This window comes from Miscanthus floridulus, chromosome 4, assembly GCF_019320115.1.
Source record: "Miscanthus floridulus cultivar M001 chromosome 4, ASM1932011v1, whole genome shotgun sequence".
Lineage (NCBI taxonomy): Eukaryota > Viridiplantae > Streptophyta > Magnoliopsida > Poales > Poaceae > Miscanthus > Miscanthus floridulus.
The window spans coordinates 91076777-91090327 of NC_089583.1; the positions used below are offsets into that span (position 1 = coordinate 91076777).

At 43.2% G+C, this 13551-nt stretch overlaps 2 protein-coding genes and 1 pseudogene across 2 annotated transcripts; 1 reads left to right on the plus strand and 2 right to left on the minus strand.

The window, feature by feature from the left end:
• Positions 1-313: 313 nt before the first annotated feature.
• On the minus strand, positions 314-1240 carry LOC136552091 (indole-3-acetic acid-induced protein ARG7-like). Its single transcript, XM_066543639.1, has one exon. It carries the CDS (start codon positions 1045-1047, stop codon positions 616-618), a length of 432 nt encoding a protein of 143 aa, XP_066399736.1. The 5' UTR covers positions 1048-1240; the 3' UTR covers positions 314-615.
• Positions 1241-7292: 6052 nt separating this feature from the next.
• LOC136552093 (protein DOWNSTREAM OF FLC-like) lies at positions 7293-10295 on the minus strand (annotated as a pseudogene).
• Positions 10296-10893: 598 nt separating this feature from the next.
• On the plus strand, positions 10894-13174 carry LOC136548808 (predicted GPI-anchored protein 58). Its single transcript, XM_066540195.1, has 2 exons — positions 10894-10953; positions 12743-13174. Exons 1-2 carry the CDS (start codon positions 10894-10896, stop codon positions 13172-13174), a joined length of 492 nt encoding a protein of 163 aa, XP_066396292.1.
• The last annotated feature ends 377 nt before the right edge of the window (positions 13175-13551 follow it).

Here is a 13551-nt window from a genome sequence, read left to right on the forward strand (position 1 = left end):
ATAAATAAATAAAGTCGTTCAAGGTAATGCAATGTTTAATATTGACTCCTTTTAAGACGATGAGACATAATCCTTTGATTTGACAAATTGATAACAGTACTGTAGCCTTGCTCTACAGGACGTAGCATTTCTACTTGTAAAATCTGGTAGCAAATTAGAAAAGTGAACCACAGAAACTCTAGACTCTTGGAATGTTCAATATGTTCCGATCCTCATGGTGAATAAATTCTTCATCGAAATGAATTTGTCACTAGCTGATTAATAAAACTTTATAAGAGCTACATTCTTGATTCTAGAGAAGGGAAAACTGCAATTACATCATGTGAGGGCAACATACATCATATATACACCAATATGCCAATTGCCATCAACACGTCTAGATTACTAAAGCACACGACAATCTGTCTGTCTGACAATAAGAATATCCTCAACAAAAACTAGAGCTCAAGAACTCATCAACTACTACGACGCACGAACCACCTGTGGCGGTTGGCATCTACGTACATGATTTTGCACACGATTCATATCAGTATTCAGTACACACGACTACTCATCTCCGGTGCAGATCGGCGTGACAGATCGAGCACCATCGTCACCTGACCTCCCAGGAGGCTACTATGACCGGCCGACGAGGAGAGGCCGTGCGGGGACGAGCAGCCGGTACGCGGAGTGGCCCCTGACAAGGCCGCACCTCGCCACGGCCGCCGCCTGGCCAGCAGCGTCCTCCTCCTCCTCGATCTGCTCCATCACCCGCACGAAGGCGTCGGCGTCGCACGGCAGCGCGAGCGGGCCAGCGGCCGCGTACCCGAACGCCTCCTCGGCCTCCTCCAGCAGCGCCCGGAACAGCGGGTGGTTCACGCACTCCGTCCGGACCACGAAGCGCTGCCGCCCCGCGCCGACGCACACCGTGAAGCACCCCTCCGGCGGCGGCGCCGGCTTGCTCCTCCGCGCGCTGCTGCGGCACCGGTCCAGCGTCTTCATGATGAGCCCCGCCGGCTTCCTTCCTTTCTCCGCCATGGCCGTGCCCGTGAGCTTCTTCTCAGCCATGGGCAGGTCAAGTCAAGCACAAGACTCGGGCACTTGGCTACTTTAGCAAAGGTACGCTGCTACGGCTAGCAAAAGGTGAAATCAAGCTCAGGGTCAAGAATGAGCAGGGGTGGGGGTGTGTGATCTCTATATATATACATATATATAGAGAGAGAGGATGTTTTTTTTATTGAACCTAGAGAAAGGTCTTGATCAAGAGGCTCTATAGTTGTTTAGTACACAATAATTGCGTATATAGAATAATTGCACACTTCAACTTGTAGCGCGTAGGAGTACGTGCATATAGTACAATTGTTTGGGTACGGTTTGGCAGTTTCGAAGGGTAAACATGTGCACTAGCAGGAGCCGGGGCCGGAGATAATCCATCATCCATGCACGCATGAGTCATGACATCAAGCATGGCCGACTCTCGAGAGGGGCCAGTTCATGCCGTCAGCGCAATAATGCAGTAGATTTAGCTGCAGGTTGACCCTCTCTGACGCTGTGTGGATGATTGCAATTAGAGGGTGTTTGGTTCCTCGGCTAAGCTTTAGTCGCTGTCGCATCGGATGTTTGACACATGTATGTAGTATTAAATATAGACTAATTATGAAACTAATTGCACAGTTTACGACTAATTTACGAGATGAATCTTTTAAGCCTAATTAGTCCATGATTTGACAATATGGTGCTACAGTAACCATATGCTAATGATAAGTTAATTAGTCTTAATAAATTCGTCTCGTGGAGTACTAACGAATTCTGTAATTTATTTTTTTATTAGTATCCAAACACTTTATGCGACACCCTCACATGACACCTCCTACACGGGATCCAAACACCTTAGTTAGGTGTCGAACGCCCCAACCACAAGGGTTGTTTAGCTTAATTAGCAACGTCTGTCTTCTCTGATCTTCACCAATGCAACAACGCTCCAAAAACGTCAGCTTCTTGCAGATTTGTTTTATTGGTTTCATTCAGTCCACGGGCTTCGTGACAACACACTCTACAGCGTTCAACACCTGGAACCAAAATGCAAGCATGATTCTTGAAGCCCCTTCAGTCTGTTTGGCAGTCATGCACTCTCATTCCCACAGGAAAGACTGCACTTTGACCGCAGCATCATATTCGTGCCGTACATACCCTTTTTTATAACAAGTACGTACCATGTTCGAGTCCGGGAGAAAAGAGAAGAGATGAACTTCATGTTCAGCAATCGGTTACAACGGACACCTGTACCTACTCCGTGTCACATGCGCATTGGGTAACGCCTGCTTTTGGCACGGCAATGAACCAGACTTTTGTAGTTCCATAACTCCATTGCAGAATCCACGCCAATCATACGGCGTATACCCCACTTTATTATGTGTACACCCAACGGCCGCACGCCTCCAGCATGAACTCCAAACAGGATAGATATAGGTTGTGAGCATATAGGATGGCCCTTTGACGGTTGACACCTTGTTCATGTTGAGTATTGTCAAGCATAAATATTAAATAATCGATCTTTCTTTTGAATTTTCCATATATGTTTGCCGACCTATTCATAGTTTTCCCTTTTTCATTGCACCTTCGTGTGTAACTGTGCATTCAGTATTAGTGGTGAAGCTAGAGCTAGCAAATTAGAGGGTGGTACACTTGTATTGTGAGTGCATACACATGTCTTTTGGGGTGCATATACGGTGAAATTTTAAATAATCTCATTGCTTTTACATTTTTTTGGGTGGTGCATTGGCAACCCCTACACATTACTTACCTTCGCCCCTGCTCAGTATATGCTTACTTCAAACCTTTGCTTGAGCTATGCCATTTCTTATCGCATCTCATTTGTTGTTACTTTATCAATTCAAACTTTGGTCACCCCAATTTGTAACAAAGTTTTTTCTATCTATTAAGTTGAAACTTAACCATCTGTTATACTACCTCTTATTTCATACCGTCTCTTGTAGTCTGACTATAATGGTATGAACGGTTGTTTCAGCTCGTACAATGGAAATGGATCTTATATGAATTGGATTTGCACTTTCAAAAATTGTGTTGGCAGTGGGCGCGAGCGTATGAGGAGTGGCCCCATAGATACATGCACGCTCGCGCCCACTGCCCACATGATATGAACGCCTATGAGAAATTGTGTTGGCAAGTCATAAGATTAGCGAAGCACCTCAATACCTCGTTGTAAATGGATACATTGTCTATCACCAAAAGAATAATTAGAGTAACTATGATGACCTATAATTGAAGACTCAAACCAGATGAGCAGATCCCAACATAAGAGACCTAACCAATAGAGCTACACTTAGATCTCCGCAATTAGATGTTAGTAAAATTTAACATGGATATTTAGGGGGGGGGGGGGGGTTAACAATGGAATATGGAGAGTAAGTTACATGCATATTTATGGGTTATTTCATATTACTATTGAAAATAGCAAAGATGAGTAACTTAGAGTCAAATAAGGGGTTTAAATTACTTCATTTATTTTTCATAATGGCAAAGAGATAATTTTGCTTCAGATATGGGGTTACTTTAGGTTATTATTAAAACTGACAAAAAATGTAGCAAATTTAGGGCTTATTTAGGATAATTTTCATGGCAAATGCGAGTAATTTTTATGAAGGTTTAGAGGGTTAGTTTAGGTTACTTTTCATGATTGCAAATGCAAAAGTGGAAAATTTAGAAGTAAATTAGATTTAATAATAATGGCTATTACTACAAACAATGACATGTTTTACCTTTTCGAGATTCGAGATAACTTCTAGAGTTCTACCATGAGTTCATGACTCATGAAATTAACAAGGAGGCCAGTCTCCATGGGGTTTTCTAAAGAGTTTCATTCTCATTTAATACAATGACACATCAACAAATTTGCATGGTTACCAACAGAAAAGCTAATGTGACAATCTTGGTAACTATGTGATAAAACTCTCCACTGAGACTGGCATCTTAGAGCAAGGTCAATAATAGAGCCAAGTGCTTGACTATAAGTCAAGTTATTAGAGCCAAGTTATACAACAATTATCTTCTATTTTTTCTCGATCACGCAAAAGACTTGCGCGTGTATTATGATAGAAATTGTTTTGATTACAAGACAGGCTTTGCAAGGTTTTCAAATCTGCTCATGCCCACCCAACGCTGATTGTAGCTAACGTATTACAAAAGGATTTTTTTGAGATACTACAAAAGGGTTTTTTATTATTATATAGTACAATGTCTTACATCTGTGCTCAGTTTCGTACCTTTGCTTGAGCTATGCCATTTCTTATCACATCTCATTTGTTGTTACTTTATCAATTCAAACTTTGGTCACCCCAATTTGTAACAAAGTTTTTTCTATCTATTAAGTTGAAACTTAACCATCTGTTATACTACCTCTTATTTCATACCGTCTCTTGCAGTCTGACTATAATGGTATGAACGGCTGTTTCAGCTCGTACAATGGAAATGGATCTTATATGAATTGGATTTGCACTTTCAAAAATTTAAATATATGTTGCAAAACAAATTCAAATGTCCTCAAAGACTAATACAAATGAGATCTTCGCTCAATTCCTCAGAATCAGAATTCAAACATATCCTAAACGTTCCATGATAAATTTTGTTTCTTTTCCACTTCTAGAGCTAAAAAGAGCGGTCTTTATTTATTTATGAGCGAATATATATCAAAACCCATTTGTTAAACAAGCATTGTTTAATGTTATCTTACAATTGATGTCAATGAAAACATTAAAATCATTATATGGAGCAATTAGTGTGTTAAGATTTTAACAAGATGTCAATGAATAAATATATAACTTTACTTTTTCTACTTTTGAATTATATTTTTTAGCATTTATGTAAATGAATAAAACAAATATGAATTCAATGTTTTATCCAATTGTAAAGCTAATATCATAATCAAATATTGGGTTTAATGAATACAAATATACAAACTTAACATTTCTAATTCTTAGATGTCATATTTGTTTTAAAATCCTTAAAACTAATCCAGATATCTTGGTTTCCATTTTCAATCAGATATGGATATTCTGAATTTGATTTTTTTTAATTATTTGAAATTAGATAATATGTACTGTCCACATCCGATTTTCATCCCCTAAGATAATGAAAGTCCTCTATAAAAGAATGATAAACTTTGATAGTAGCCATGTATCTTTCTTAAAGATATAGTGCTTCAAACTAAATTATCAATTCAAATATGTACACTGTTTCTATCAAAATACTATCAACTTACATGTTATTTTCTGTCGTTGGCTATTTCTTTTAAAAACGTGCAAACACAAGTGTTCATATGCATATACTACCTCCATCCCAAAATAAACCAATTCCTATAATCATCTAAAGTCAAACTATCTTAAGTTTGATTAAACTTTTTAGGAAAGAGTAACATCGTCTATGACACCAAATAAATATACTATGGCAATATATTCCATCATATATAGTTATACTAATTTGATGCTATAAATATTTGTGTTTTTTCTATAATGTTATTAGACTTAAAATAGTTTGATTTAGCACAACTCTAGAAGTTAATTTATTTTGAGACGTAAGTAGAACACACACACCTCTATTAATGCATCGGTACAACTCCTATGATAGAGGAGTGGCCCCATAGATACATGCACGCTCGCGCCCACTGCCCACATGATATGAACGCCTATGAGAAATTGTGTTGGCAAGTCATAAGATTAGCGAAGCACCTCAATACCTCGTTGTAAATGGATACATTGTCTATCACCAAAAGAATAATTAGAGTAACTATGATGACCTATAATTGAAGACTCAAACCAGATGGGCAGATCCCAACATAAGAGACCTAACCAATAGAGCTACACTTAGATCTCCGCAATTAGATGTTAGTAAAATTTAACATGGATATTTTAGGGGGGGGGGGGGGTTAACAATGGAATATGGAGAGTAAGTTACATGCATATTTATGGGTTATTTCATATTACTATTGAAAATAGCAAAGATGAGTAACTTAGAGTCAAATAAGGGATTTAAATTACTTCATTTATTTTTCATAATGGCAAAGAGATAATTTTGCTTCAGATATGGGGTTACTTTAGGTTATTATTAAAACTGACAAAAAATGTAGCAAATTTTAGGGCTTATTTAGGATAATTTTCATGGCAAATGCGAGTAATTTTTATGAAGGTTTAGAGGGTCAATTTAGGTTACTTTTCATGATTGCAAATGCAAAAGTGGAAAATTTAGAAGTAAATTAGATTTAATAATAATGGCTATTACTACAAACAATGACATGTTTTACCTTTTCGAGATTCGAGATAACTTCTAGAGTTCTACCATGAGTTCATGACTCATGAAATTAACAAGGAGGCCAGTCACCATGGGGTTTTCTAAAGAGTTTCATTCTCATTTAATACAATGACACATCAACAAATTTGCACGGTTACCAATAGAAAAGCTAATGTGACAATCTTGGTAACTATGTGATAAAACTCTCCACTGAGACTGGCATCTTAGAGCAAGGTCAATAATAGAGCCAAGTGCTTGACTATAAGTCAAGTTATTAGAGCCAAGTTATACAACAATTATCTTCTATTTTTTTCTCGATCACGCAAAAGACTTGCGCGTGTATTATGATAGAAATTGTTTTGATTACAAGACAGGCTTTGCAAGGTTTTCAAATCTGCTCATGCCCGCCCAACGCTGATTGTAGCTAACGTATTACAAAAGGATTTTTTTGAGATACTACAAAAGGGTTTTTTATTATTATATAGTGCAATGTCTTACATCTGTGCTCAGTTTCGTACTTGCATGAGAGCCAAGCTCTCTTCTCTCTCTTTCCTTCTCTCTTCCGCATCATCAAAAATATTAATTAGCTTGACTATAAACTAATTGTTGTACATGCTCTAAGTGGCTTGCAATTAGTAATATTGAGATAGAAGATACGTGGATCAATTCATTGGAAATTTAATCTTACTGCACGGAAAGGTAAACCATATGGCATTTTTGGCTGAACCTTCAGAAGACGATCTAACAAGCAGTGACGAAGCCAACGGTGGGGCTAGGGGGCTCTAGCCCCCCCCCCCCCCCCCCCCCCCCCCCCCACCCCATCGATCCTGGGCATGTGGAGCCCCCTAAACCATCTCTTAAAATTTTATACATATATGTATTAGGTAGAAGGGGCTAAGATAAAGAGAAGATAAAAAAATTTCTATTTTTTTTGTTCAGCCCCTGCTAAATTTTTTCTGACTTCGTCACTGGTAACAAGTAACCATTGCCAGTTTGCCACTAAAATATCAGACCACATGTTCATCAGTTCATGAGCACACTGAACTACAGAGCAGCACCAGTACTGGCATCAGTTTTGGCAAGAAAGGCTAAAATACCATATCTTGACAAGCTTCTTAAGCTCATGGATTTCAAGGCCGAGAGGCCGCTTCTTGGGAAGGCGGGAAGCGGTAGAACGGCGGCGGTGGCGACGGCGCCGGCTCGTAGAGCGGGAATGGCAAGAACGGTGGCCGCAGGAACGGCACGAGCCACTCCGGCACCGGGAACGACCACGGGAACGACACGTCCCGCCGGCGCCGCCGCCCGGGACCCGGAACGGCGGCCAGAAGAAAAGCGAGGAGCCGAACGCGTCGCCCCCGTCCCCGTCCCCGTGGCCGTGGCAGAGCGCGCCGTCCCGTTTGGCGTGGCGGAAGTTGAGCGCGTTGAGGTTGAGGAAGCAGGCGCTGGTGGCCCGGGAGCGGAGCGCGATGTGCTGCGTGGAGCCCCCGAGGCCCGGGACGTTGCAGGCGGCGGAGGAGCTCCGGACGAGCGTGGCGCGGCACGCCGACCGGACCTCGTGGCCCTCGCGGCACTCGAAGCCGTCCACGGCGGGCACGTCCAGCTTGTACACGCCGTGCTGGTCGGTGGTGCGCTCCGCTTCCAGGGACAGCTCTTCCGAGTTCCGAAGACGTCGAGTTCACCTTGAAGCTGCACTTGATCAGCACCCTGGCTCCTGCACGCACCATTTGTCAGGGATGGAAACAGTAGAATATCGGCAGTTCGGCACTCCCTCTGAGCAGAGAAACTGAAAAAGTGTCGTTTTGAACACGCCACAAAATGTAAAATTCACTACTGATTCTACTGTTTTCCTTTTAAAAAAGATTTATTAGAGTTTATATGTAAATATTTGGGGGAAAATACGTTGCTGTAGAAGTATTAATGTATTATTTAAGAAAATGTGTTCATATCAGACACAAAACTGTCCATGAAGCTATATATAGAGTCTAACAGTAAATAATTTGATTACATGCCCTTAGGGGTGTTTGGATCCAGTGACTAAAATTTAGGAGGTGTCACGTGATGGTGTTGCATAGGGTGTTTGGATACTAATAAAAAAAAACAAATTACAGAATCCGTTAGTACTCTATGAGACGAATTTATTAAGCCTAATTAACCCGTCATTAGCACATGGTTACTGTAGCACCACAGTGTCAAATCATGGACTAATTAGGTTTAAAAGATTCGTCTCGTAAATTGATCGCAAACTATGCAATTAGTTTCGTAATTAGTCTATATTTAATACTCTATGCATGTGTCCAAACATCCGATGGGACCGTGACTAAAGATTAGGAAGAGCAACCAAACACCCCCTTAGTACAATGTAAAGATGAAAGTCATAGATGGCACCAGCTGGGCTTCTGTAATCTGAGGTGAGGCGTTGGCAATCTATTGCAGAATTTCTGGTCATAGGCATGCAATACTTTGATGACTATTCATATGCACAAATGTACTGAATGTCTGAATTCTGAAGGTCTCTACTTCATGCCGACTGATATGACACCCAATTACTCACTGAGGCACATTTCAGCTCGAGGCAATATTAGTGTATTAGTACCTATAAATTACAGTGCATAATGAATTTGGGGGAATAAATGCTGTTCAGAATAGATGAAGTAATTAAGCAATGAAGAACGATGGAGCTTGTCACTGAAAAAAAAGTGAATTCGATCTCAAGTTCTACTTGTAGTACATCGCAATGGCAAATGAGCTCCTCGAGGATACTGAAGTCATTTGGGAAACTGACAATTTGTGTGTGAGACACGTATGCCAATCTTCAAGTGGGCCTTAGAGCAAGGCTAATAATACAGCTGGCTTGCTGGCGGTAAGGTTTTTTGCAGCCTTCTCTTAGCCCACTCATATAGTAGTTGGCTCTTTACAGTTAATACATGGCCCACTTGTCTCTCTTACAGATTTTCTTGGTTCTTGTGCTCAAGCCGACTGTAAGCTTACAGCCCGCTTCTCCTCTCTCTCCTTTTCTCTCTCCTCCACCTCATCATTTAGTCGGCTTACAGCCTGCTATTATACTTGCTCTTAGAGGGAACTTTGGTTACAGCGGATGAGCCAACAACCCAAAAGCTATAAACTACAATTGCGGGTTATGGCCTTATGGGAGTGGAGGCAGAAATGAGCCAAACCAAAGAACAAGTCATATGCCCATATTTGTCAAACCTAGTTTGTCCTGATTAGCCACATTTTTTTTTCGCGACCGTGCCTTAGCATGTTTTTCAATAAGCTGAAGAAGAGTTTAGTCCTGATTAGCCACATAGCAGATGGATGCAAAATGTTTATTACCTCCTCAGCACATACAAAAATTTTTAAAACCTTCTTGTGGCAATGCTGAGAACTAAAGAGCACTGTAACACCTGAGCAACTCAGCACACTTGCGTATCAGTTTCTTGTTGCTTATTAAAAAAAAGTAAAAATGAACAAAAAAAAAGGACGGCAGGAAAAAGATACTGATCCTCCTAAAACGTGCCAATGTAAGAACTTGTAAATCTACTGCAGAGAACAGCATGTAATGAACAACCTGATGTAAGAAAAAAGTGTCTCTAGCACATTTCAGAGCTAAGCAGTCTTCTGCCGCAATGCAGCATCTTTTTGTTTAAAAAAATACCACCATTACTGGGGAGAAAAAAAACAATGCAGGATGAGGCAACGATCAAGGCCGTTAATGGCAATACAGAAACTGTATAACTGATAGCATCTGCACTCACCTTTCAAGAAGAAGCTATGCTTGGAGAAGGTATTGTTGGAGCAGGCGTCGCAGTACACGGAGCCAACGACGGTGATGTTGTTGGCCAGGAACTTGGCCTCCGCGCCACTGAGCATCAGCAGCACCAGCGCCGCCAGGAGCACGGCAGCCGGAGCCATCATCGCCATGGGGCTGCTGCTCGCCATTGCGGCCATGGGCTCGGCGAGCTCGGAATAATCGAAGAGGGGACAGCCGCAATGGAGGCCAGATTGGAGACAGGAGGAGAGAGGAGACGGGGCGATGAGGCGGAAGCGAACAAGCGCATGTGAACCGGGCTCTCTTGGACGGGCGCGTGAGACATGGAGAAGATGGTCAAGCACTAGCTTCTGGTGTGTGGTCTCCTCTTCGGGGGCATCTTTGCCACGGCTTATGTCGGCTTCGGCTTTATCTATTTTACGTAAATCGAGGCACTGTAGTGTGAAGCCGTTTTATAAGTTGGGGTTAAAATGAACTAGAAGTCGAAAAAACCCAGTTTTTCTAGCTTCACCGGTGAAGCCGTTTTGGATGAGCCGTGCCAAAGGGGGCTTTAGTCTCTTACCGCCTCTTTACCTTTACTGGACCCACTGGCAAGTGAAAAGTATGTGACCTTTTTTTTTTGGATAAAAATGCCATTTTGATTTGAGTTAAATACACTGACGGCCCTTAAACTTATGGTTCTATACCACTTAGGTCGATAAACTCTTAAATCTAAAATATGCACCCCTGAACTTTTTAAATCGTGCACCCTATGTCCAAACCCTTTCATGTAACTGTTGACCAGATAAAATTTTATAGAAAACACCCTACAGGTGCCAGGCACCACCAGGTCTTCGTTGCCGGACATGCCGCCGCCCATGGGCGCGCTGCCGCTGCAGGCGCTCGACGTGTCGAGCAACAACATGGTGGGGCAGTTCCCGTCGGTGTCGGGGCCCACACGGCGAGCCACATGTCGAACAACGCGAGCAACAACAGCTTACATGGCGCGATCCCGTCGTTCCGCGCGACCACCCTAGGGCTCGCCACTACCGGAAAAATGTCCTTTGCCGAGATCCGAGATTTTTGCCGAGAGCAAAAACGCGGGCTCTCGGCAAAGAAAACGTTTGCCGAGCGCGGCTCTCGGCAAACACCGGCCGTCGGCAAGTGACAGGATTGCCATGGGCCTACATCTCGGCAAGCAACAGCTCTCGACGAAGTGGGCTGTTTTGCCGAGAGCCGCGCTCGACAAAAAATGCCCGTCAGCAAAACGGTCCTTTGCCGTAGGTCGCGTTCTCGGCAAAATCAGGCTCTCGGCAAAACATTGTCGCGGGCCCATAGCCGTGACCTGCCCTGACGGCGTCACCGCTTTGCCGAGAGCCCCTCCGTTACTGCTCTCGGCAAAACTCTTTGCCGAGCACCGCTCTCGACAAATATTTGCCGAGAGCCTCTCCCAGGCTCTCGGCAAATGTGGTTTCTATATTTCATGTGCATGTGTTTCTCTTCTCCTAACTCTTTCCAATTAAATTATTTTTTCTTTCATATGCTCCAAACTTTTTTCTCTATAGACATACTACAGGTTGTACTCAATATTAAAATTTTGTGTATTTTTGTAATTATTTGCTATATATAATTAATTAATTGCATTTCAAGGAGTTTTTTTAATCGATTAAATTTGAACAGCGATCGATTTAAACACTGGAAAAAAATTAAGTAGAAAATGATATCCATGCTATTTATGCATTATTGAGGGCAAATAACATCTTGTTGACGTTTTTTTCACCTTTTATTTTACGAATCGAAGACCACGAACATATGTCGCCCAACGATTTAAAAATTCTTAAAAAAGGAAACGAAGTCGGAAAATTGTGATATTTGCAATGAAGTCATGGTATCACACTTGGAGGCTGTGGTAAAAAATTGAAAATGTTTCGCACAAGTGGTTGCGTATGATTCTTACAATCTGAGACATCTCCGAATAAGTTTCATAAAGTTGAGAAGGATCCATTAGGATTTTCAAACAATGTCACGGTCGAATTAGTTTTGGAGTTCCAAACTTTTTGTATAGCCATTAGAGAGCATAAGTTGTAACACGGCAAAATTTCGTATTTTTCCAGAGCCGTTTGCTGTTTATTAATTTTTTTTGGATATTATTTGCCGAGAACTTCAGGGGATTGCTCTCGGCAAAGGCTCTTTGCCGAGAGCAACTGGGCCCGCTCTCGGCGCAGATTTTGTTTTTTTACCTGGCCTAGATCAATGGTTTGCCGAGAGCTAGCTCTCGGCGAAGAGGTTTGCCGAGAGCTGCTCTCGGGAAAGATTTAATTTTTTTTAGAAATATCATTTTTTTTGTTCAGTTTGCCGAGAGCTACTCTCGGCAAATAATAAATTTTATTTTTTTAATATTTTTTTGTGCAGTTAGCTAGTTAAAAAATTCGAACAAAATTTGATAAAAAAAATAACTTTACCGAGAGCCGGATCTGGGGGCTCTCGGCAAAGGGGAAGGTTTGCCGAGAGCCTCCCAGATCTGGCTCTCGGCAAAGTGGCTTCAGACACTTAACCGTTTCGGCGCCTTATCTCTCTCACTCTTCACGCACACACTCACGCCGTCCGCCGCCGCGAGGAGCGCCGCCCAGCTCGGTGTGCCGCCACCGCGAGCCTCGCCGTTGCTCGAGCCCCCTCGCCGCCGCAACCCCACAAGCCCGCTCTGGCTCACCCCAGCCCGCCACGCCCGGCTGCGCGCGCTGCCGCCGCCGCAGCCCGGCCAACCCGCCCCATCCCGCCACGTCTGCCCACGCACGTCGGTGGCGGTCGCCGGCCCGCCCCAGCCCCGCCACGCACGGCCGCGCGCACCGCGGTGGCCGCGCCCGCTGGTCGTGCCCTCCACGGCCGGCCAGCCCATCCAAGCCCGCCCAGCCCCAGCCACGCCACGCCCCAGCGCCGGCCGCGCCCCTCCTCGTCCTCGCCCTCGGGCTCGTCCTCGCCCGCGCCCTGACTCGCCCTCGTCCTCGCCCGTGGGCTCGTCCTCGCCCGCGCCCTGACTCGCCCTCGCGCGCGCCTCGACTCGCCCTCGTCCTCACCGTCAGCCTCGCCCTCGGCCTTGTCCTCGCCCTCGGCCTCGGCCTCACCGCGGAGAGGAACAAGGTATACTAAGTAGTATTAGTGGTAGTAGTAGTTAGTAGTTGTAGTAGTAGTCTAAGTAGTACTAGTGGTAGTAGTAGTAGTCAGTAGTTAGTAGTTGTAGTACTAGTTAGTAGTTGTAGTAGTGGTAGTAGTAGTGGTAGTAGTAGTTAGTAGTTGTAGTAGTGGTAGTGGTAGTTAGTGTAGTAGTAGTTGCATTAGTTAGAGTAGTAGTTGTACTAGTGTTAGTAGTAGTTAGTAGTTGTAGTAGTGGTATTAGTAGTGGTATTAGTAGTTGTAGTAGTGGTATTAGTAGTGGTAGTAGTAGTTGTAGTAGTTAGAGTAGTAGTAGTTGATAATTAAGCTGCATGTGGTTCCTTGATATATATGTGGTTGTCGGCCATCGTGCC

Excerpts from the sequence above, each read along its gene's own strand:
- LOC136552091 (XM_066543639.1), bottom strand. The coding sequence starts at position 1,047 with ATGGCTGAGAAGAAGCTCACGGGCACGGCCATGGCGGAGAAAGGAAGG.
- LOC136548808 (XM_066540195.1), top strand. The coding sequence starts at position 10,894 with ATGCCGCCGCCCATGGGCGCGCTGCCGCTGCAGGCGCTCGACGTGTCG. Across the intron at positions 10,954-12,742 it reads ACGTGTCGAGCAACAACATG|CCCGCCACGCCCGGCTGCGC; the intron begins GTGGGGCAGTTC and ends GGCTCACCCCAG.